This window comes from Rhodofomes roseus (assembly GCF_022264815.1).
Source record: "Rhodofomes roseus strain CIRM-BRFM 1785 chromosome Unknown C8Q71scaffold_48, whole genome shotgun sequence".
Lineage (NCBI taxonomy): Eukaryota > Fungi > Basidiomycota > Agaricomycetes > Polyporales > Fomitopsidaceae > Rhodofomes > Rhodofomes roseus.
The window spans coordinates 1-24,460 of record NW_025953004.1 but is presented as its reverse complement, the minus strand read 5'-3'; the positions used below and the strand labels follow the sequence as shown (position 1 = coordinate 24,460).

The 24,460-nt window shown below is 48.1% G+C and overlaps 4 protein-coding genes across 4 annotated transcripts; 3 read left to right on the top strand and 1 right to left on the bottom strand.

Moving 5' to 3' along the window:
• Positions 1-894: 894 nt before the first annotated feature.
• Positions 895-2,405, bottom strand: C8Q71DRAFT_851939 (uncharacterized protein; the record flags this gene model as incomplete). The annotated part of the gene is made up of 7 exons (XM_047926776.1): positions 895-1,016; positions 1,080-1,173; positions 1,209-1,241; positions 1,272-1,294; positions 1,596-1,818; positions 1,939-2,046; positions 2,109-2,405. The coding sequence occupies 7 exons, from the start codon at positions 2,403-2,405 to the stop codon at positions 895-897; spliced, it is 900 nt and encodes a 299-aa protein (XP_047772380.1).
• A 280-nt stretch (positions 2,406-2,685) lies between these two features.
• Positions 2,686-4,490, top strand: C8Q71DRAFT_799934 (OSCP, subunit 5 of the stator stalk of mitochondrial F1F0 ATP synthase; the record flags this gene model as incomplete). The annotated part of the gene is made up of 5 exons (XM_047925932.1): positions 2,686-2,970; positions 3,012-3,157; positions 3,341-3,395; positions 4,379-4,411; positions 4,458-4,490. 5 exons carry the CDS (start codon positions 2,686-2,688, stop codon positions 4,488-4,490), a joined length of 552 nt encoding a protein of 183 aa, XP_047772379.1.
• Positions 4,491-13,450: 8,960 nt separating this feature from the next.
• On the top strand, positions 13,451-14,455 carry C8Q71DRAFT_728467 (uncharacterized protein; the record flags this gene model as incomplete). Its single annotated transcript, XM_047921956.1, has 4 exons — positions 13,451-13,702; positions 13,753-13,965; positions 14,018-14,313; positions 14,449-14,455. The coding sequence occupies 4 exons, from the start codon at positions 13,451-13,453 to the stop codon at positions 14,453-14,455; spliced, it is 768 nt and encodes a 255-aa protein (XP_047772378.1).
• Positions 14,456-20,612: 6,157 nt separating this feature from the next.
• On the top strand, positions 20,613-24,407 carry C8Q71DRAFT_891939 (uncharacterized protein; the record flags this gene model as incomplete). Its single annotated transcript, XM_047928680.1, has 15 exons — positions 20,613-20,738; positions 20,815-20,888; positions 20,938-21,206; positions 21,254-21,371; positions 21,421-21,721; positions 21,768-21,945; positions 21,999-22,401; positions 22,449-22,891; positions 22,942-22,956; positions 23,008-23,139; positions 23,189-23,215; positions 23,457-23,576; positions 23,635-23,709; positions 23,759-23,964; positions 24,019-24,407. Coding segments are annotated over 15 exons (2,876 nt in total), but the record flags the coding sequence as incomplete, so codon positions are not given.
• Positions 24,408-24,460: the final 53 nt, after the last annotated feature.

Sequence of the window (24,460 nt, the reverse complement as noted above, 5' to 3'; positions counted from 1 at the left end):
AGTACATTGCATGGGTATGGGGATGGGTAGCCAAATCTGACCCATGTACCCATGCAACCCAAGGGCCCTTGCAATGCTTATCCAGCAGTCCAAGATGGTAACTAATAATCAGGTAGCAAATATGGGGGTCTCTCATAGTTTGACACCTTCCAAGGTGATCCTGAGGCTTGCATTGCAGTACTTTGCAGCAGCTGTTTGGTAATATTGACCAGAAATTCCCCTTTTTGGTGGAGCCCTTCGCAGCCAGCAAAGCCATCTCTCCAGGGGTCGCTGACTATCAAGGCCCATATGGGATAAAAATTGACCTACTGAGGCATATCTTGTCAGATCATCTCAGAACCTAGAAGATCTTACCGGATACTACTAGATCTCTGGAGCTCACTCCGGCTCACTCAGGAAATCACAGAAACCGGTCAGATAAACTAGGATTGTCCAGGAGCTTGCCTGATCTGGTATGATCCTGTAGGAAGACTTCGAATCCTGTACTGTCTGGTACTTTCCTGACCCGGTACGTCCTGTCCCTTACTGTCCTCTACTGTTAATTCCTGTCCTGTCCATTCACGTATGGTGAAATCACAGATGTCAGTACTGGACAAAAATGTGCCACAGCTCTTCAATGGTTCACAGGTGTGTACCAGATTGTACCAGATCTTACAGGATCCTACAGGATATCTCCAGCTCCTGTGGCTGCCGGAATGACTTGTCCTGAACTGTCCCTCCCCGTCTTGTACTGTCCCGCCCCATCCTGTACTGTTCTGTTCCATCCTGTCCTGTCCTGTTCCATCCCGTCCCATACTGGCCTGTCCTGTCCCGTCCCATCCTATCCTATATTATTACTGATTACAGAAGTTGTGTTGCGGTGCCCAAAACTTGCCCTCAGGCTCGTCATCACCCTTAACCACAAGCCTCGTCCATGGTCCTTGTCGTCCCCATGACTCTCTCGTTGGTAATCCCTACCTCTGCATCCTTCGCCACTGGGCTGGCTAGTACCAAGCTCCCGTTGTACTCAACACCAACTTCATTAGCGACATGGAAGGACAGCAAATGACGGCAATTGGGCTCATCCGGGAGACACTCACCGCTGCCTCGCCAACGTCTTCTTTCCGGCACGCCCTGCACGCTGAGCCAACCCGTCACTGAGTTCAACAGGAAGCAGCCCTCAACAAGGCCACCCTACCAATCATGGATCATCAGCTGGTTGGACCCACCCAGTGCAAAGGAAGTCGTTGACTCAAACTTGTCTGACAACAGCATCAGCAAATTGTGCAAACCCTCTGACGGGTGCCGTCAGGGGCTTCATAAGCGTTCAGGACGCTTCAGATTGCTTCAGATTGGCTCATATGGTCAACCCTCAGTATCTCGATTTTTTGCAAAATGTCTTCGTCAGACAGAATCCTCAGACAGCTTCAGGTATTCTCAGACAGCCTCAGGGCCGCTCAGGCATTCCCAGAGCAGTCAGAATCCACGTCAGTGTGTCAGATATGCCAGAGAGAATATGTAACACAAATATATATGTTGTACTCTGTACGAGGCATACATAGGGCCAATTGATCTCCGAATCTAGCTAGTGCAGTACACTCGCGCAGGCTACTTACCATCCAATTCATGCGCATTGCGTGTCGTAGTAGCGGTGTACCGTAATCGCCCAGTGTGCGCTTGCTGGTCGGCGTGTACGGCGTGTCGCGCTTGCGTCTCCTCGTGCTCGCGTCTGCCAGGCTCATCAACCTGGTCCGTCAGGGATGGGCTAAATGCCCGTTTGTCGTCTTGGTGCTCGGCGGACTGGCTCCAAGTTCTCGACGTGTGGTCCTCCTTGGCGAACTAGGTCACACCGAGCTTGAGCGTGCGTGTCAGCGCGTGCTGAATCGTAACTGTGTGCGGTAAGTTCGTGCTGGCCATACCCGGGGCGCGGCATGTACAGGCTTTCCGGTACATGCTCACCAGGCTTTTCTTAGGGAGGCTGTGCCACTCGTCTTCACCGCGCTCGTGCTTTCTCGTACATATGCGCACTGGGGCCATCTCCGTCACGTTAGTCTTTGTCAGGTTGTCCTGGATGGGATATGCTTGTTAGGTTCGTCTGCGGGTCAAGTGGACAAGTGAGGTACACTCACTGAAGTTTCTGTCCCGCTGGCCACCCATTCTCCACAAACCTCTGGCGGCCCGGGTGCTCTCGGCGCGTCGCTGGAGCTCTTTGCGGCTGCTGAGCCGCGCGATCGTGGGGCGCGCGACCGGTCGATTTGCGTGCTGACGTGTCTTGCGGACGGGCCCATAAGTACATGATCGAGGTAGGCGGCAAGAAGGACACGCGAAGCGAAGGTAAGAAATGGCGATGAGGGTGCTGAGGTCGACTCGAGGGCGGACGTGTGGTGAAGTGCGGTGAGAGCGAGAGCGAAGTAGCAAGCGCGCATCAGTAGCGTGACGTGGCTGAGGCGCTTAGCGCTTGTACTGCGATTCCGTGACCCACAACAGCCTTCAACCAACCTTCAACGACAAACAAGAAGCCCGACACTGCGCAGCAAGTACGCAGCAAGTACGACAGGAAAGCGGAGGCGATACAGGATGGGAGGAGGCAGGGCACGTTTTATTTTATATAGTACAAGTGAGTACGACTGTTCGATATTTGGGGGTACTTACGCCGTTATCTTTTCGGGGTCCAACGCCGCTCTTCTTCCTCACCAGCACCATGCCATGTTGCTCTACCCCGCCCGCGCAGTGACCGCCTCCACTGGGCTCGGCCGGCGCGCCGCCTCTTCCCTCGCGCTCAAGTTTCCCAACGCCGTCTTCAATGCCGTGCTCCACAAGTCGCCACAGACGCTGAACAAGGTCCAGTCTGAGCTCATCGACCTCTCGTCCGCGATTGAGAGCGTGCCCGAGCTCAACGCGTTCGTCTCGAACACAACCCTTAGCACGAACGACTGCGTCTCGGGGCTCAATGCGCTCTATGCCACTGCTGAGATTCCAAAGAAGGAGCCCGTGTCGGAGATCACGAAAACCTCTTCGTGGTCCTCTCCCAGAACGGCCATCTCGCCGAGGCTCACGGCGTCATTGAGGGCTTCAACAAGCTAGTCTCCCAGTACAAGGGTGAGCTCACCGTGACCATCACCTCCGCTGCGCCTCTCCCCAGTGACATCCAGCGCAAGCTCGAGTCCTCGCTGAAGCAGTCACAGGCGCCGCTCTCTCGTAGCGCGTCCTCGAACGCACCCTGAGCTCGTGCAAGACCGGTGTCCGTGTCATCGAAAACAGGTCACGTTGATGACGGCAAGACCACGTCCACATTGACTGTCCCGAGCACACTGATTCTAGGCGACTCTGATGGCTCCCCTACACTGACATTGCCATCCAGATCACGGGAGCTGCCCAGACGGATGTTGCCATTATTGTTGTCTCCGCTACTGATGGTCAGATGCCTCAGACCCAAGAACATTGCCCCTCGACACCGCGCTGACGACGTGTAGCCCCTCGTCGCGATTGAACACCTCATCGCCCACGCCCAACTCGCTCATCACGCTGTTCCCCGCGATGCAGTCCACGCGTCCGTCGCGCCGCGCCCCCCGTGGATGTGCTCCCGGACGCGTGCCTCCTCCTCGCGGCGCGTTCTGCATGGCGCAGTCGTGCTGTGGCCGGTGCGTTGTGTTCACATGCCCAATGCCCGTGCCGATGAACTCGAAGATCTGCTTGAGCTGGTCGGTGACCACCTGCCTACATGCTGCGCTCCAATATGCAGATGTATATGTATTACGATCATTATAGTAGTCGTTGAATACATTGCATTTGTGCCAATTTACAGGCAGGGGGTGTTTCTTGACGAAATGTGAGATATGTGCTGTCTGATGTACTGTGCTGCTGACACTGTCTGATACTATCTGAGGCAAAATGAGAGGATCTGACAATATGTGATGTCTGGAGTGCCCTGAAGCCCTGAAGCTCTCTGAAGGCCGACCTTCAGAGGCACATACCGTCAGAAAATGCACAGTTTCCTGATGAGGGAGAGCCTGACATTGCCACTATCATTACTAACTCCGGCAAACAGACTCCATCGAGGACAACAAGACAGAAGCTACCACGAGCAACACCAAGATGGAGATGGACACTGCGCACCGATGGCACCTGCTCACCACCTCACCACTGGTTCTTGACGCTGCTGCTCCCTCAATGCTGCAGCAGACATGGTCAAGACACACATGCTCCCTGGGCCCCTCGAGCGCATGTGGATTGATGTCGAGTATGACTGGACTGTCTGTTTGTGATGTGTGTGAGCCATGAGAGCAAAAACTCGGAATGATCAAGAAGGAAGAATGACATATCTATGACACTGCACGTTGATCTAGCCTCTGACTGGCTTTCTCCTCCACAATGGTCAGTTGAGACATATGTTAACAAGGATGGGTTTATCACCTTTGTGGGGAACAAGCGTGTCACTGGCAACAGCCAAATTAACCCCCACTCTGAGGGCATCACAGTCTAACACAATATTGTCTGGGTCATTCAGGTAATCTTGCATCTCGGTTTTGTTCTCGTTCAGTTGCAGGAAATCATGAATCAGGTGCTGTATGTCACAAGTAGTGGTTACAGTCTGTGTTGGCGGTATTGGATGGCATATGAACGTCCCATATAAAGACACTACATTAGGTCAATAACTCACCATGCCAGATCCAGGATAACACATCAACGTAAACTTGGAGTCAGACATTGTTCAAAAATCAGATAGGGTGTATGATCAAGGTGACAGCTGGGCTAGGGGCAAGAGGTTGAGATGAACAGTAGGTGCAGTGCAATGAGGTATGAGTGGGCACGAGCAGTCAAGTGTGTGTTTATGGGTGCTACAGACATGTGGGACATTCATGGACAACCTTCAAGAATTTGATGACCCCTCAATCTGTTCTTTAACACAATGACGATGCCTGCTTCTGTGTCATCTGAAGAATGTGTCATGATGGTGCATGCAGAACAAAATAGCTCCTGAGATGAAGCAGTTGATCCAGACGTCAACCCAGATCCATACAAGGCAGTGAAGAGGGCAAGGAGAAGACACTTGTGGAGAAGCAACTGAGGTTTGCAAACAGCTTAGCAGAGCCTCTACAGGACAGTAAAGACCCAATATCTAGCATATCAGAACCACAGGACAGAGCAGCCAGCCACAGCATTTATTTGCCTCTGTTGGTGCAAGTTGCGCTGTCTGGGATTTTCACATTTCAAGCCCTGCTAACAGGACATCAGTATCAGTTACTTATCTCTGCTTATCTAGGCCCCAATGTGTCACGTGCACTGTGGGAGACTCCTGCCATAAAAGGAGATCAACTGTAAGGTGTTTCATCCCCTCCAGTCATAAGAAAAATTCCTTTATAGTTCAGGGGTTCATCAACAGAAAGATGGATGAGGAGGTGGGTTTGAGGATGGAATGATGGGAAGGCACAAATATTCAGGTTGTCATGGATGGGGCATGGAGGCTCACAGGAATCTTCAAGTGGGACACACTCCATGATCTATCAGTGTGTAGCATGCTCAAGCGGTAGGAATAGTTCTTGGGTTCACAGTATTGAGTCAAATGAGTACAGCAATAGCAACATGTAACTTTCTCCCTCTTAATATGCATCATACCCTTCACCTCCCCTACTTGTAACCTGTGTGTGGGTTATGACATTTGCCTGTGACCACTGCCCAGTGGCTGCATTCTTCCTTGCAAAGATTTTCCAAGACTTCAGGTTGGCACAACAGAGGTGGCCAAGTGACATGCTATGGTAAGTCTTTGGGGCATCCCACATCCAGTGGGTGTCTGCTGCCATCTGGAGTACGAGTTTGTAGTCAGCATAGAAAAAGTTGCTCTCATCATCTTTGATCTGCAGGTATAGTTCAGAATCATTGTTCTCAATAGCAGCAGTATCATCTTTGACATACCAGGTTTCATACCAGGTTTGAGTGAGCAGAGACCCAGCCCATAGTAACAGAATCATCATTGTCTTTATGGCTTGGGGTACCATAGGCAAATGATGCAAAGGCTGCAGTGTTGGGATAACCATAGGTATTGAGAAGGTGTGCAGCCTATACAACCCCCTATGATACATGAGAAGAGCTATACAAACTCATACCAGAGATATTACCATCTGATTGCATAGTTGTAGCATTGTATGACTGTTGATGCGTGAAGCAGGTCCTATGCTTACAGTAACTAGGCACTTGCTGTCTTTGTTCTGCTGAATGCTGACATGCAGCACTGTCTGCTCAGCAATTCTTGTTCTTGTTGCCTCCTTAGGATGGGCACTGCTTGTCTGTGGTACAGGTAGGAGAGGCATATGCAAAACACTGTGAGTGAAGCCCCATCCCACTCTTCACCATGGTTCCCACAGACTTGAAGCTGTGGCAAAGAGCTTCTTGCACTCTTTTATCATTAGACAACACGTGGCTCATTCATTTAAATGGATGTACACACCTTATGAATGCCAGTATGGATTCAGCCTCAATCTCAACAACATCTTGACTAATCTCAGATGCAATTCAAGAGAATCCCTTGGAGTTGTAAAGGTGTCCTCCAAACTATACATGTAACTTGTCAACAATACAGATTAAATTGGAAAAGAGAGCATACAATGTCTTCTTCACAAACTTTCCCCCTCTGCTGGGCTCTAAAATCATAGAAGATGAGAGAGGCCACCCCTGCATCAGCACTTGGCTTTTTGACTCTGGGACAACTGTGGTCTGGGACAAGAGCCTCATCCCTCTTCACAGCTCCATTCTCCAAGGCAGACCATGAGTAAGATGAGCATGCAAATAAACAGAGACATACCTGTTACAAGGCACCCAAATAGCATTTTCATAGGCCCACTGACCAAGCAAGTGATGCAGCTTGATTTGTTTGTGCTGCTCTTTGGCAAAGGCAACATCTGCAACCCGGTGGGCAGGAACTCCTTTGAGCAGGTTGTACCTTTCACTGCTTTTCTTCTTGCCAGATTTGAGGGCCACAAGATTGAAAAAGGCATCTTGAAGCCTTCAATATGGTGCTATGACCCTTCTCTAGCTGAAGAGCAAATCAATAGGACAGTAAAATCACATTAGCTGAAAAGTACCTCATCATACAAGCCTATGCAATTTCAACCTTTAGAGTTAGCTAGGGTGCAACAAAAGAAATCTACAGACCTCAGTCTTGCCCTTATGTGGTTGAGGCCCACCATAATCAAACAGAGTAGAGCACTGAAATTATTGGGCTGACTCTACACCATTTTGCTGGCAATAGATATATGACAAGAGCAAGGGGAAAAACAGCCCGCAGTAAAAGGAGTGACCAGCTGGTGCTTTGCATGCTTGGCATCCTCAGTATCTGCTGGTGGGTAGGATGAAACAACCATCTGCAAGAGCTCCCTGATACCCTTGGCACAGTAAGGTTACATTGGGTCAACATCAAGCATTTGAGGCTCTGCACGGAAATCTGTGCAGTCAAAGTTTGGCTGATGAAGATCCCCTGGAAAGGCATAATTCTCTTCATATACCCTCTCTTGTACACCTACACCTTATTGGTCAGCAATCAGACCATCTTCTGCAATCACTCACAGACCAGCACAGTGCTGAGAGGGGGCCTGAACATGTGGATGTTGAACAGGAGTGTTATCTGAGGTAGTACCATAAGCATTAGAGGCCAGCAAACATGAGGAAGCAGCCTACCTTTGCCCTTTGCAGAGGGGTCAATCTGGGGTCATTCTCCAGATCTGGGAGCTGCGGAGTCTGAGGGCACACACACACTGCCCATTGTGTTGGCACTTTCACCCATTATAGTTGCAAGGTCAGCACCATCATTGTTGTTAGGGATAGAGGCTTGATAGCCTCAGAGCACACAGAAACTTGTTAGAAGTGTTTACTATTACCAAGTGGCTGCATCAGTGAAGGTTTGTTATGTGCTTATCTTACTTTCCTTATCATTCCTTTTGTGCCATTTAATGGACATCAATGTAGCACTCTCATTGTTTTATTACTGAGGTATTGATTACCGACATTTTGATGCTTTAGAAGCACTTATTACTATAGATACTAAATGGACTATTACCGAGTTTCCAGTGTGTTCTTACTCATTATGACCAGATGCTTTCAGTACTGATACAAGAGCTATTGTATGCTTAGTAAATTATGGTTATTACCGATCAATTACCGAGTTATGATGGGTTTGTATTGGTCATCATAAATGACACAAGTCAGTGATAGACATGATACACAGGCAATAATATGCACACTAGTGGTCAAATTGCCCAATATTGCTCATCTTTGCTGTATCACAGAAGCAACTGACACATACAAAGTCATTCAGTGATGATTTAGTGAGTATCTGGAGCAGACAGAGGTGCTTTGATTTATGCAGGGGCACATGTGAATTTTTTTGTTTTGCACTTTCCAGCCCAATCAGCCACTGTAAGTGTATAGGAATCTCACTTTATACTCTTTGAATGGAGGGCTATCAGATGGGCATACTATGTCTACTATTGTTGGCTACTGATTGACTCTATACAGTGTGAGCGCTGGCAACAGCAACCAGCCAGCCAGCCAGCAAGTCACATGATGAAAGCCACCAATTGCCATATTGGGTGCCACTGGAAGGAAGGTGTTTCATGGGCCCTCACCGCAGGACAGAGCAGCCAGCCACAGCATTTATTTGTATCTGTTGGTGTAAGTCGTGTGGTCTGGGAGTTTCAAATCTTAGGTCCCGCTAATAGGACATTAGTATCAGTTACTTATCTTTGCTTATCTGGGCCTCAAAAAGTCACATGTACTCCTTCGATATTGGGCACCACTGTAAGGTGTTTCATGCCCTCCAGTCATAAGCACGATTCCTTCATACCTCAGGGATCGTAATGTCAGGGACTGGGGTCACTTCAGCATGTCCACAGGTCTAATGTTGACCTGCAGACATGCCAAAGTGGGCATATGATAGATGCACTTAATCAGCACTTAGTAAGTGATTTAAGCTCAAATCTATACAGGCCTTCACAGTACAATCACTAACAAACTGTGCTGGTGATAGTATACTCATCTGATAGCCATTCATTCACAGAGTATACAGTATGAACAGTGGGCATACACAGTGGCTAGTTAAGCCACAAAATGCAAAACAAAAAAACCTGCATGTGCCTCTGCATCAGTGAAGGTGCATTTGTAAACCCCAGATGTGTCCTGTGTTGACATGGCTTGTGCCCACATGGTTAACAGCTTATGTAATTAGATATGATCGACAGCAAGAACCTTTGTTGCATATATGTTGCTTGTAGCACGCCACCTGCCACCTTGCATAGATCCCGGAAACAAACTTTGTACGCGGGCTGCAGAGTCCATCATCATCAGTCGGTGGGCCGCAATTGCCCACTCCTCGGAAATGTGCCATAGTGCCAGTGTGGATATGTACCCTTCTCTATCCTCCTGCCACAATCTCAGGTCCTCCCAGTTGTTGTCCTGGATCTCCAGCACGACGATGTTGTTGTGAGCACGTGAAAGGTATAAAATTCATTGCTCAATGAGTGGGGGAAGGGCTGAGGTCAGGTCTTCAAGCTTGTTGAAGAGGGTTACCGCCCTCATCAAAGTGAATACGTGGTCCATTTGTTGTTGGACATGGAGGGCGAACTCCTCAACAACCTGATCTACAATGCCCCCTATGCGAAGGGGCTCCAGGTTCATCAGCATAATGCAATTTCTGATTACGTTACTGTTTTACTTACCAAATATGTGAACACCTCCCTGAGATGACAGAGAGTCATCCCGGCCTGAATTAGGTGGAATTGGTGAGGCCCAAAGAAGAAGATATGGCCTTCAACCGGGCCGTATATTTCACAGCCATCGAGTTCCACTGACGGCAAGGACTTGGCTCCTTGCAGGAGGTCTTCGAGCATTCTTTCCAACCTTGCTGTTGACCATGGCAACTGTGCGGACGTCCCGCTGTGACAAACGGTCCATGCGCCCAAAAGGTGCACGGGGTTGCGGCATTTGCATGTTTTGTTGTTTTGCAAATTGTGGCATCAGTAATGGACATTACAGCAAACCAATACCCATTATAAAGTCTATAGTATGAGGACTACTACCATGAATATTTCGAGGTTTTTTGGATCTGATTCAACTTGTGGCTGAGAATGGTGAATTCTGTTAGGGACACTTGCCTTTTGCAGCAGTTTGCAGCAGAGTCTGGAAGACTACACTGCAAGATGACTTGTTGACAGGTCAAAAACTCTGACCTGTCAATGAGTGAACCTTGTGTGGAACAGATGCTTAATGGGTGCCTATTGCACAATGTAGGATCAATCATTACACAAATAATACAAGGATACTATACCCATCTGAAAGCACTCAAAGCATGCATAGTGTGTATGCTATGCATATACAGTGGCTACTGAAGCCACAAAATGCAAACCACAAAAAATCTGCATGTGCCTCCACATCTACATAGGTGGGCCCATATACCAGAAACAGCAGCAAGTAGACCATAGTATACACTAGGGCACAAAGGTGCTCCAAATATCAGGTCTCAGGTGTTTATGGACATGCAATGGCAGAGATTATATGTGAGGTGCAAAGAACTACAACCATGTCAAAAGAGGCATTTGTGTGATTTTTTGTGCCCTAAGTAGACTAGCAATAGACTCTGTAGTATGAGGCCAAAAGCCAGAATATTTTGAGGATTCTACGTAAAATATCAGCCTATAATAGGGCAGTAACAGTGCTGTAATATCCTTGTTGCTGAAATTGAAACTCAGCCCAAAATCTCGGCAGCCTGCCTGAACAGGGCAAGGAAATGGGCTTATCAGCCAATTGGCATCTCTCCCCTGCCATTTGGAGTTGTGACAGCCTGGAAATTCGAGGCTGCCACAACTCTGCATGGCACGTGGGCGCTTGGGTGCTTAGTAAGCATTGTATGCCTGTTACTTCTCTTAAACTAGCTTGTAGCCAAAGAAATGCAGAGAAACCAGTGAATATTCTTCAAAGACAGAGACAATGAGTTGCACAGCTGCAATAGATTAGGATGGATTAGGAAGACTCTATTTCATGCAACACTTTCAATACATTTCTTGTGCACTCTTGTAACATTGGCCTGGTGCTTACAGAAGCAATGCATCAGGCTCTAGTCACTGTCTGTGTACCACACATACTCCCACAGATGTTAAGCATGTATCATACATGTAGGTTTCAGCAAGAGGGCCCCCAGATGAGGTCTGTATAGGTGTGTCCTTGCATATTGCCATATGGAGTAGGCAGCCTGCCCAATAAGAAAATTACAGCTAATCCAGGACAAATGGGCTTGTTATATGCTTGTACAAATGTGCAAAATCCCGATAATAGGACAGAACACTAAACAGATACAGTAGTCACCATGAATAGCACAGGTCAGCAATAGCCATGATACACAAGCAATAACATGCATAGAGTGGTCAAATTGCCCATTATTGCTCATCTCTGCCCCATTAGAGAAGCCACCACAATGTATGTGACCATTTGACTTCATGGGCACATTGTTCTGACCATACAGTAACCATAATTAGCATAAACAAGCACTTTGACTTCTGCAGAGACACATGTGTATTTTTTTGTTTTGCATTTTCTGGCCCAACCATGTCAACTATGGTTACTTACTGATTGACTCTCTATAGACAGCCAACAGAGTGTGAGTGCTAGCCACAGCAGCCAGCCAGCCAGTAAGTCACATGATGGAAGCCACCAGTTGCCATATTGGGGTGCAACTGGAAGGTGTTTCATGGGCCCTCACCCCAGGACAGAGCAGCCAGCCACAGCATTTATTTGCCTCTGTTGGTGCAAGTTGCGTTGTCTGGGATTTTCACATTTCAAGCCCCGCTAACAGGACATCAGTATCAGTTGCTTACCTCTGCTTATCTGGGCTACAATGTGTCACATGCACTGCGGGAGCCTCCTGCCATAAAAGGAGATCAACTTTAAGGTGTTTCATCCCCTTCAGTCATAGGAGCAATACCTTTGTACCTCAGGGATCATAATTGTCCATTCAGTTGGTCATTGGTGTGTTCATGCAGATTTTTTGGCAATTCTGCCCATTGCATAACCTGACCTTGCCGCTCAGTGCCACAGCAATATCTCATCTAAACAAGCGGCCATGCTCTGAGACAGCTTCATCTGTAGATAACTTTGCACTGCTCTATCTGTCCAACAAGCTGGCACAGATGGGTCAAGATATATTCTTGAACCCCAATGATGATGTTCAGAACTTCAAGGATCTGGGTGGCTTGGGGCTTGACAATTGTTATGATTCTGTTTTTGATTTATTGACAGCTAGTTACCAAGTTTATTGCCGAGTCAATAGGAATAGTAAGCTTGGTAATAGAGATTTGTATTGCCTATACAAAGCAGTAACAAATGGTAAAAACCTCGGTAATCTTCGGCAATGCAATTACTAAGATGGCACAAAGTTGAGCTGTAATGAGGCCAGGTCCACAACAAATACAAAAGAGGGTGGGATTGAATGGGCTTTTTCGGATTTGAATTCACACAACAGAAGTTGATTGGAAGTCTGAACAACTAGCTTTGACTGCACAGTGACAATGGCAAGTTACAAAACCCTAATGTAGCAGTGCAAGGCATATGCTCAAGAGGGGCTCACTAAGGCAATTTTCAGCACATGGCTATATGAGTCTTGCTTGTTAGTGTCAAGTGAGCTAACCACTTAAATTATAGTAATGCCACTGAGACAGGCTAGCTGATACAGAGATCTATTAATGTTGGTAACGAAGTACAGAATGAGATAGTGACTAAGCACCTTCTCTTACTGAAACCAACTCATGAAGTCAGTCAATGAGTTACTTAAACCTTACTAGTAGCACAAGGACTGTACTAAGTAAGGTTTCACTGTCACAGGTCTTAGAGTAAATCAGTAAGAACTCGGCAAGAGTGGTTGAGTGGCTAGTATGGCTAACTTAGCACCCGGAGCACAGTAAGCCTTTGAGTGGCACACAGGGTGAGTTTTGGTGAAGAGTAGATAGTAGAGTGATGATGTCCTTAACTGTGCTCAGGAATGGCCTTTTATGCCATTACTGAGGACACAGCCAATGGAGCTACATGGAAGAAATTAGAAAATCAAGGAGTGTCATAGAATTGTATAGTACATGTCCTTGACTCATTTACACCGCTTCAGAGGCCATTCTAGGAGAACAATAGGATCATAGCCTTACACTTCATTGTTTCCAACGAAGCAAGCTATGTTACCGAGTCATCCTAGTACAGCCACAGTACAACCACTGTTTCAGGACTGTGTTTCCCAATGCATTATTGAGGCATGCAAGAGTCCGCATTTTCAGTGTACAGCCTAAAGATAGCACAGCCATTCCTTTGTATGCCATCTGTACCTGTTTAGTTATCTGCGCCTACCATCCCAGATCCACTGAGTCAGCCTCTAGCTGACAACTTCCCGGTGCCAGGGTTTCCAGGGCTTGCAACACCTGCATCTTTTCAGCAATTCTTCTCAGAAATGGCTCAGCCACGGCTTGTCAAGCTGACAGCCGCAGAGGAGAAGACATGTTGTGAGGTGTACATAGAGGCGGCGAAGGGGCTGATTCAGGAGTACACGGTGACAGTGGAACCCTTTGCAGGGGGGAAAGTGCTGGAATCCAAGGTAAAGTCAATCTTGATGGGGCTGCAGGAGCAGCGGCTGGACACTGTCACAATTGGCGGTGGTAAGGAGCCCTTCAATGCGCTTGCTGACAAGAAGTTGATCAAAGCGGTAAGTCTTAGCTCATCGTTGTTCCATAATATCTCACATAGCTTCAATAGATCAAGGAGTTCCCTGTGACTCTTCGCGGCTATCTCAAGAATGCTGCCTCTATCCTACTGCCGGCCATTGCTCACGACTCCATTGGCCCAGCTGACTACAATGCTGGAATGAGCATTGAGCAGCTATGCAAAGACTGGGGTACAATTGTTGAAGCGCAGATCACAGCACCACCTCGTGCTACAAGGCTTCTGCATGTCCTGGATCCGGAAACGGTGAGAGCTACATAAGTTACAAATGTTTATTTTGACTGACATTCTGAATAAGGGCCGAGTTATTGCTCCGTTTGAGCAACACCAGCTAGTGGCCCAAATTCTCGACAATGCTGTCTGGCAGCGTCCTGGAGGGCTGGGTCAAACTTATGCCCACCTTTTCGCAGCAAACAGCATCCCAGATGCCCTTGTAGCTCTGGCGAGCTGTGCAGCCCTTTGGGCTCTGTCGGAGTTCGAGACCGGAAAATGTCGCTTGCGCAACTTCTCCTGCGACATCAGCTATTTGCGGAGCAGACAGCTTATGGCGTACATTGTCAAAGTCAAGCAGTCTGCAGAATTACGATCCCTGAGGTACGAAGGAATTGTTCTTATGACTGGAGGGCATGAAATGCCTTACAGTGGCGCCCGATATGGAAGGAGTCCACGTGACTTTTTGAGGCCCAGATAAGCAAAGATAAGTAACTGATACTAATGTCCTATTAGCAGGACCTAAAATTTGAAACTCCCAGACAACGCGACTTGCACCAACAGATACAAATAAATGCTGTGGCTGGCTGCTCTGTCCTGGGATGAGGGCCCATGAAACACCTTCCAGTGGCGCCCAATATGGCAACTGGTGGCTTTCATCATGTGACTTACAGGCTGGCTGGCTGGTGTGGCCTGCCAGCGCTCACACTGTATACAGTCAATTAGTAAGTGATCATAGTAGACATAGTATGCCCATCTGATAGCCATCCGTTCAAAGAGTATACAGTAATATTCCTAAGCACTTACAGTGGCTGGTTGGGCTGGAAAGCGCAAAACAAAAAAAATCTACATGTGCCTCTGCATAAGTCAAAGCACCTCTGTCTGCTCCAGATAATCACTGAATCATCAGGACAGTGACCTCATGCAGTTGAATGACTTTGTATGTGTCAAGTTGCTTCTGTGATACAGCAAAGATGAGCAATATTGGGCAATTTGACCACTAGTGTGCATATAATTGCTTATGTGTCATGTCTATCACTGACTTGTGTCATTTATGATGACCAGCTGTACCTGTTTAGTTTCCTAATATATTATCAGGATTTTGCGCATTTTTACAAGCTCATAACAAGCCCATTTGCCCTGTATCAGCTGTGGTTTTCTTATTGGGCAGGTTGCCTACTACTTATGGCAGTACACAGAACAGCACACTCATAGACGTCATCTGGGCCCCTCTGACTAAACACTGCATGTATGATACATGCCTAACATCTGTGGGAGTATGTGTGCTACACACACAGTGACTAGAGCCTAATGTATTGCTTCTGTAAGCACTGGGCTGCTGATACAGCAACCAATGTAAATGTATTGAAGGTGTAACATTAAATAGAGTCTTCCTTCTCAATCGGAGCCTTGCAATTCATTGTCTATGCTTTTGAGAATATTCACTGATTTCCCCGCATTTGTTTAGATCTGTACAAGCTAGTTTAAGAGAAGTAACAGGCTTACATCGCTTACTAAGCGCCCGTGCGCCGTTTGGAGTTCCACCTGGAAATTCCAGGTGGATGCAACTCCGTGCGGCAGGTGAGAGATGCCGATTGGCTGATAAGCCCATTTCCTTGCCCTGTTAAGGCAGGCCTGCCGATGTTTGGGCTGAGTTCTAAATTCAGCCACAAGGCCATTAGTACCATGGTTACTGTGCTACTATAGGCCAATACAATCCATAAAATCTTCAAAATATTATGCCTTGTAGCCCTCATAATATAGAGTTTATTGCTATTCTTACCTTCTTGTGCACTTCAGTACTCGGGGCACAATTTACAAAATAAAAATTCACACAAATGCCTCGGTGACATGCTTGTAGTCCTTTGCACCTGGTAAATGATCTCTAAGAATGCAATTGTATGCCTATAAGCACCTTTGTGTCCTGTAGTGTACATCACAATCCACTTGCTGCTGTTTCTGGTATGTGGCTCCACCTTTGTAGATGCAGAGGCACATGTGAGTTTTTTTGTTTTGCATTTTGTGGCTGCACTAGCCATTGTAATAGCATTCACCCTTTATATCCTCTGAATGAAGGGCTTTCAGAAGCGTATAGTATGCTTGTATCATTTGTTACTGATGTGTACTTTGAAGGTTTGTAATGATTCAGGCTACATTGTGCAATAAGCACTCAATAAGCCCCATGCCACATGAGGTTCACTTGTTGACAGGTCAAAATTCAACAAGTCATCTTGCGGTCTCCCAGACTCTGTTGCAAACTGCTGCAAAAAGCAATTGTCCTTAACAGGATTCACCATTCTCAGCCCAGCCACAAGTTTGATTGAATCCAAAACACCTCAAAATACTCATGCTAGTAGTCCTCATACTATAGACTCTATAATGGGTATCAGTTTGCTGTAGTGTCCTGGGGTTTTTTATTACTTCATGCACATGATTCAAATGAACAACACAGCATATCCACATACTTAGACCCACTGGATAGGGAAGTTGTATCATTGCTAGACTGCTGAATAAAAATGCAAAACTGGGATATTGGATCCAGGGCATCTTTCATCAGACATACAGTTCATAAGATTCCTTAGACAGTAGCTATGCAGGACAATGATGACTTTCCCTTAGTGTACTGCTACTTTTGGTCAAAACTGCCCTTTTGAGTGTTGCTGCTCTTCCATGGCCTTGGTAAAATCAACAAATACCCCAAAAGTCCACAATGGTATGTGTCATTACATAGATGTGATCTTGGGTATCACTTTACCATGTAGCTCACTAATGAGGGCCCCATTTGCACACCAAGCACAGAGAATTCCGACTAAATTTGGTTTCTCTCCCACTTATCTGATTCATATAACCATATAACATACTCACAGACAGTATCTGGCTACTATATGGGGTAGAAGGATTTCCCTGTGAGTTGGTGGTTTGCTAGTTGATCTGAGCTCAATAATCATTACTAAACTAGGGCATGCATGACAATTGTTGTGGTGTTGCTTCACAACAGTGATAGCTTCTGTGCAAGTCATCTGACTGCATTTGCGTTTGCAGCCCAATATTCAAGATGGCTACTACAATGCTGCTCATGTGATTTCTGATAAAATATTGGTTGAAATGACTGACAATGGCTATATAGTGCTGTACCAATATTGGCAAGTTGAAACTTGTCAACAACTTCGTGCTGCCCACATTTTTTGTTGTGGCAACACCTCTACGTCACATCCAATGAAAACCATTGAATGTTCTGACTTCACTACAGGGATTCCAGCAGGTATTCGTGTTGTACCAGGCAAAATGAAGCATACTTACATGTTGGATCAATACTATATGGTACTACCACCAGAATACATCTCCACATTCCTATTCTGTCCATCCAACCTATGCCTGTATCACCACATAGAGGGCCACTCAGCATTGTGTATTTTATGCCAATGTGCATGCCATCACTCAAAATCAAAAAGAAATTAATGGGTAGAGATTCAATGAGAACACTGGCTCAATAGGGGAAGTTGGAAATACATGTTCCTGAGGCAGATGGCCTTGGAGCTCATGGAAGGAAACCACATTCTTTTTTCATTAGCAAGTGGCTACATCTGTTGGATGTTTTGAATGTGTATTCTAAGTCTGTCTATCTTTTCTGTCAGAAATTCACTTGTCATCATTGTATGCTTTCATTTTACTATTACCAAGATATTTGGACACTGACATTTCAATGCTTTGAAGCACTTAACAATGCATATACTATCTGGACTATTGGTGTGACTATTTCCCAATTTCTACTGTGTTCCTGCTCATTCAAGTTATCATCAGATCCTTCCGTACTGATATAATTGCTGTTGTATGCCTGGTAAATGATGATTATACGAATCAATTACTGAGTTATAATGGTAGACTCCATTTTGGTAACACATCACCAAGCATTATCAGGGTTTTCACAACCTCTTACCACTTTGAATAGGTCAAAGAGATCTTTATCACTGAGATTCTGTTTACGATCCCTGAGGTACGAAGGAATCGTTCTTATGACTGGAGGGGATGAAACACCTTACAGTGGCACCTGATATGGAAGGAGTACACGTGACTTCTTGAAGCCCAGATAATGAGAGATAAGTAACTGATACTATTGTCCCATCAGCGGGAGTCAAAATTTGAAACTCCCAGATGACGCGACTTGCACCAACACATACAAATGAATGCTGTGGCTGGCTGCTCTGTCCTGGGGTGAGGGGCCATGAAACGCACTCCAGTGGCGCCCAATATGGAAACTGGGGACAGCAATCATATATCTTGCTGGCTGGCTGGCTACCATGGCAGTGGCCACATTCTGTTGGCTGTCTATAGTGTCAATCAGTAATCAACGATACATTTTATTGTGGAGCTCCTTCTATGACCTTGCTATCCCATGTCCAAAGAGTATTGTATTTGTACACATGACTTTGAGGAGAGTGACATAGGCGACCATCTGACTATAGCGAGCAGAGGGACTAGGTATCCAGGGTATAGCCAGATTATACCAGACTATCTAGTTATGAGCTTGTGCTCGCGCTATCATTTGCATCAAATGCTCCTCCATTGCTGCCAAGCGTTCATCAAGGGTCTGCAGGGTTTCCTCATCTGTTACTTCATCCTCTGCATCTGCCGTGAGCTGCGCCCACATCTCCTCCATTGCTGTGAGCCGCTGGTCAAGGTTCCGCAGGATTTCTTCTTCAGTCATCTCGTCATTTGCTTCCGCCATCAGCTGTGTCCACTTTTCCTCCATTGCCTTCAGCCGCTGGTCAAAGGTCTCCAGGATTTCTTCGTCAGTCATCCCTTCGTAGGCCTCTGCTGGCATGCACTCAAAAGGCTTGGCCTGGGAGTTGACCATGTCTTCATCTACTGATTCCCGATCCGTTGCATTGAAGTTCTGTCCACTGTCATTGCTGCTGCCGGTAGCATTGCAGTAGTCCCAATAGTGCCTGCTGTTCATTCATGAACATACTATTGGCATTGTTACGAGTGGTCCTGTCTATGTACAAGGACAAGAATGGGTTCTGTATGGGCGCCATAGTGGCTGGATTGACCCAATACATATACCAGGGCCCAGCTGTCTCGTGCGTGGGTTGAGCTGTTGACATGACCGTGGTGGCGGTATGGTCGGTGATGGGCGTGGGGGCAGACATAGCCGCAGGAATTGTGATGCCAGGGAGGATCAATGTTGTGGTGTTATGGAAGTGCAACTTTAATGATAGATGTAGACGCCCGTTTAGGAAAATTGCCCTTGTTAAGCGCTCTTGTCTAGTGCTTGGTGGCATTTGCTCAGATGTCTGATCCTCATCTGACTGATGAAGCCCCTGACAGGGCTGTCAAAAGAATTGCACGAAATCCCAATTGACGTGGGTCGCTTGGGGTGACCCGGTCATATTTGTTTGGCTACGCCCATGTACTTGTGGTGCTTCAAATGGCTTAGTTTACATCAAACACATGTGTACTTACAGTGGTGCTTAATGATGCTTAATGGCTTAGCGTGTCAAGTTTGGTGTAGTAACAGCCTGCAAACGGTAAGCCATCTAAGACAGCTAAGCACATCAAGTGAGTTGTCAAGCCATGCGAAGCCACACGAAGCCGCCTAAGCCAGTTAAAGCAATCTGTAGTTTTACTGATCCGGGGGGGCGCAGCAGCTGCAAGACACCCGGATTGTAGGTCATGTCCATCTGAGTCTCCGGCCCGTCTATTTATGTTGACGACGGGTACGCAGGTGTGTCGCCGAGGTGGTGGCCACAGTGTGTCACTCCAGAACAGTGGTGGTCGGGTGGTCGGGAGGGACAAGTGGAGGAGCCTATGAGAAGAGAATGGTTGTACTTCGCGTAAGCGCTGGAAGCGCAGCCACCAGCTAGGCACTGGCGACCAGTGCGCGGCTGATGTTGGCAGACGTGCTGCGTTGGCGGCACCTCATGGAACCGCGTGAAAGCAGTACTGCCCGACTCTCCTGAATTAGGAGAGTCGGACGACACCGCATTCGCGAGGTATCGTCCACGACGAGAGGAGGGGTGGGGGCGGCAGCTGGTGGCAGGTGGCTAGGGCGCGCTCAAGCTCGGCGGGCTTGCGGCGTCGTCGGGACCGCGTGAAACCGCGCGGAACCAATACCACCCGACTCTCCTGCATCAGGAGAGTCGGACGATACCGCATTCGTGCGGTTTTGCTGCCGGCGGGAGGAACGGTGGGGGGAGCAGCAGGTGGTGGGTGGCTGGCGCGCGTGCGATCTTCGCGGATTTGCTGCGTCGGCGGCACCTCACGAAACCGCGTGAATCCAAGACTGTCCGACTCTCCTGTATCAGGAGAATCGGACGATACTTCAATCGCGCGGAAGCGTGGAGCTTTCGTGCCGGTATCCCTGTCACTAGTCACTGGGCTGCAAGACCTGGCTGCCAGGTCTTGCAGCCCTGTTTCAGGGCGAGTGCAGCAACTTATTTGGCCTATTTTACTCACCTTTTGTGCCTTTGTCCCCTTCTACTCCCTCCCGCCTCACCGCGGGACGTTCGCGTCACATTGTTCGACGCGGATGGGGTGGTTCTGGGTGCTTGAGCAGCTAGGATCGCTCGAGCGCCCTCAGCCACAATTTTGGGCTCCGCATGTGTGCGAGCCTCGGCACACGCACGGAGCCCGAAACGTCGCCAAGCCCCGCTGAGTTTGGCTGGTCGGCACACAGGTGCGCCATGAGTCATCAGCGGCTGCGCACCAACTTGTGCTTTTCTCTCCTCAACCGTCATCTGCTGGCCCTGCTCAGCCTCTGCAACTCTCCCTCTCTGCCATCCATCCCGAAATACCTGTTTAAAGTCATGGTAAGTAATACTTTGTCACTATTCTACTAGTATTTGGGCTAAATGCCTGTTTATTTCCGACTTTTGGAACTTGTAGCCCACACCGGATTTTCCTAAGCTACCTGACGGTTTTCCTGGGCGATTGGAGTACAAGGAGGACAAATGGGTGTAGTGAGTAGTGAATAGGACTATCTGTTGGTTTGTACTGACCTTTCTGTAGCTTTTCTTTGGCATATCCGTATGGGATCCCTGCTTGGGTCATCACTGAGCTGCCAGGCGAGTGGGTGCACATCCCTAACCGTCCAGAGTCCTATCCTCCCATCATCCGTCTCAACGACCACCCTCTCAATCCTCACCGGGGAGATCCCACTGGCAATTGCTACCTCTACATTATAGACAACAGCAAGCTTGCTGCTGCTGCCACAACTGCGAGGAAGCCAACGGAGTGGAACCTACCGCATGTTGCAGAGGAGCATGTGTTGGACATAGGTGAGTTTTGTGTGCCTTATATGCAGCCCTAGCTTATGTATGAGCAGGATGGTTGCGTCTGCGTGGCCGTGACACAATGCTGGGCCTTGCTGCCTACCTTAACGTGTCACAACGTGCTGCTTTCTGGTTGCAGGCCTTGGTGCGTGCCTCCATTGTGGCACAGAAGTGAGTCATTATAGTGTTCTGATACATGCACATGGCTGATGTCTTGCAGGGACATGCCTGTCCCACTTGTGCAGCGTTACCTCAACTCTTGCAGCCGTGTGATGGGGCCACGTGAGAAGTGCTCGCGTCAGGTGCCTGTCAAGGCAGCAAATGGGGAGTGGATCAAGGGCACCGAGTTCGAGCGACTTGTGCTGAGCAAGGGCCTGAAGGGTACCAAGGACCGTAAGCGCATCTATGCCATCACGCAGTCCCAGCAGGTGCAGAATGGTGTTCTGGCACCCAACGTGGAGGCTAAATCATTCACTGGAGGGGATGGTGAGGATGCTGAGATCCGTAGAGAGCTTGCAAAGGTACGCTTCTATCTGCTTTCTTGGGACTTGTCTGACTTGTCTGCAGGTGGGCGGTGAGCTGGGTGTACACATCATCCGCACTGTCCAGCCTGAGCTTTACCACCGTTTGGAGTTGCATGCTAAGCTCCTGGGGTACTTCCGCCCTGGGACCATGAGCAACGTCTGCTTTGGTGGAAGCCAGCTGAATGTCTCTACGCCTGACTACCTTGATAAGCTCCAGAAAGGTCCGTTTTTTGCCTTTTTGTTATTTGTGATGACTTAGCTTGATTTACTGCAGGACCCATGGACTTGTCTGACAGTCTGGGTTTCTTTGGCGGCGTGCATCAAGACGAGCATGACTCCATAGGTGCAATGTCTGTCATGACCGTTTTCTCAAAGTTGCACGCGGGCATCCACCCCGGGCTCTTCCTCTTCCCTGAGTGTTACGCGTTTGTGCGGCTGCCGAACGGGTTCACAGAGGATGAGTCAGAGAGGTCTAGCCTACTCTCTGTCTTGTTCTCTGGCCTTCATTGGCACATGGGAATGAGCCCGTATGTCTCTGACAATATTGCACAGGACGCTGTGCGTCTAAACCATGTCATGTACCCCATGAGCCGTGTCATGGATGGGAACTCCATGCTTGCGCTTGGTGCAGTTGGGCAGAAGGCCATCAACATCCCGCCTGAGATGTACAATCCAACGTAAGTCTTGACTTCATTTTTATGCAGTCTTGCTCATGTGCATGCAGGTATGACCGCGACCACAAGATCTACAGTAACTACCTCAACTACGCTGTTGATGGTCTCAACATTGGAGACAGGCACACTGTTGCGTCTTTCATGGTGCACCAGCTGTATAACCTTGTCTTCCATCTTTGGCGTCAAGCCGATGTTGGTCCTTCTCTTAACCCAGACGTGTTCTTCAGCGCGTTTTCTGCGGTTGATGAGGAGGGCCAGTGCATCACATTCACTGACACGGACTTGGTCCCTGTCCTTGAACATCGGCCTGATGAGCCTGAGTACGTGCATGAAACCATCCTTGCACGCGCTCAGGCTTGGAGGGAGTGGAAGGAGCACAAGCTGCGTTATGCGGCTGTCATTCCACGAGCCACATATGACAATCGCATTGTGGACCTCCGCAAAGAGATGGGGACTGAGAACCCTGCACCTGTTCCCATTACACGTCCCAGAAGTAAGTACTGTAATTATTCAACTTTACTGTTTTTCTGACTGTTCTTGCAGGATCCCAGCAACCCAGTATGTCTTTTTGTTGTTCCTTGTGCCTGTCTGCTCATATACACATTGCAGAGAAAGCTCCTGTGCCGTCCAAGGGCAAGAAGGCGAAGCCTAAGCCCAAGTCCAAGCCAGCCAAGGGCAAGAAGTGTGCTCACGCAGAGGTGGAGGATGGTATGGATTCTGATGAGAGACCTGCCCAACGAGGTAAGAGTTTTGTCTGTCATGGTTTGTGCTTCATCTCATGTTTTTACAGCACGTTTGGACTTAGAAAATGGAGATGGTACGATTACTTTTGATATTTGTTTGGTTTTATATTTTACTGACCTTTCCCTTGCAGCCCGTAAAGTTATAGGCCTTCCATCGTGCTACACGTGTTATGGCTGTGGACGGACCTGCTCTAGATCAGCCTAGCAGTTCTGCTGGGCCATCTCAGCATGGGGGAGGTATGACTTTGCGGCCGCGTGGTCCCAGTAAGAAGTCTGTTGTAAAGTAGTGCCTCATTTTATTCATTTTCCCTCTAGACCCTACAGTGTCTGACAGAGAGGATGGTCAATCCCTGCTGTATGTGCCTCTGGATGCACTTATGGTCCCTCCAAAGTTGTCTGCACGCACTGCAGATGAGTCTGAGTCCGAAGATGAAGGTGCGCTTTTTTGCATTCTCAGCATAAAGTCCTGACTGACCTCTGTTCATTGCATAAGATGACGAGGATGAGACCCAGGAAGCTCCTGTCTTGTCTCCTGCAGCTCAGTCATCAGGAAGTGCAAGTGCAAAGTGTGAGTTGCTATTTTTATTTCTGGACACCAAGGCTCATGTTCAACTTAGCGTATGTGGTTGCTCTCTCGCTGTTCACTGCAGCAAAGTTCCAGGCTGCAAACCAGATGCTGCGCAATGTTGCCAGTGTTCTGCAGTCTGAGGATTCAGCTGCCGGATCTGTTTCACGCCAGCTTCTTGATGGCCTGCTTGATGCTATGGAGAGCAAGGACTCTGCAGCTGCGCGCTCTGTTGGGTTTGCAGTTTTGCTGCAACGTGTATGTGTCTCTGTTCCATGTCTAGGTTGCATTTCTGACTTAGAATGATTGCAGAACTGGTCTGCACAGACAAGGTACGAGCGGGATGACTCCCTGCAGCACCTCAAGCGCGCGGTTCTTAGGTCTGAAATAATGATGATGAACTACTATGCTTGGCTCTGGCTGGACTGTGTTCCTGTCAACTACTGCTCAAGGTTTCTCTCATCCTCTGCTCCCTCCGCTGCTGCCAATGACTGGCTTGGCCGTCTTGCCATTGCGGTGAACGATGGCTTCAAGTCGTATGACTTGGTCACTCTCCAGCGCCAGGACTTCCTTCCTGATCTTCCCCCCCATTCCATCACCATGCCAAGAGCTCGTTTCACCGCTGATCGGCGTTACACTGCATCCATCGACTTCATTCAGCGCACCCTGCGCACATGGCTGGACTTCCCAAAGAATTCCTCGTATGTGCGCTCCCTCTTCATACGCGCTATCATCTCGGCCTTTGGCTGCTCAG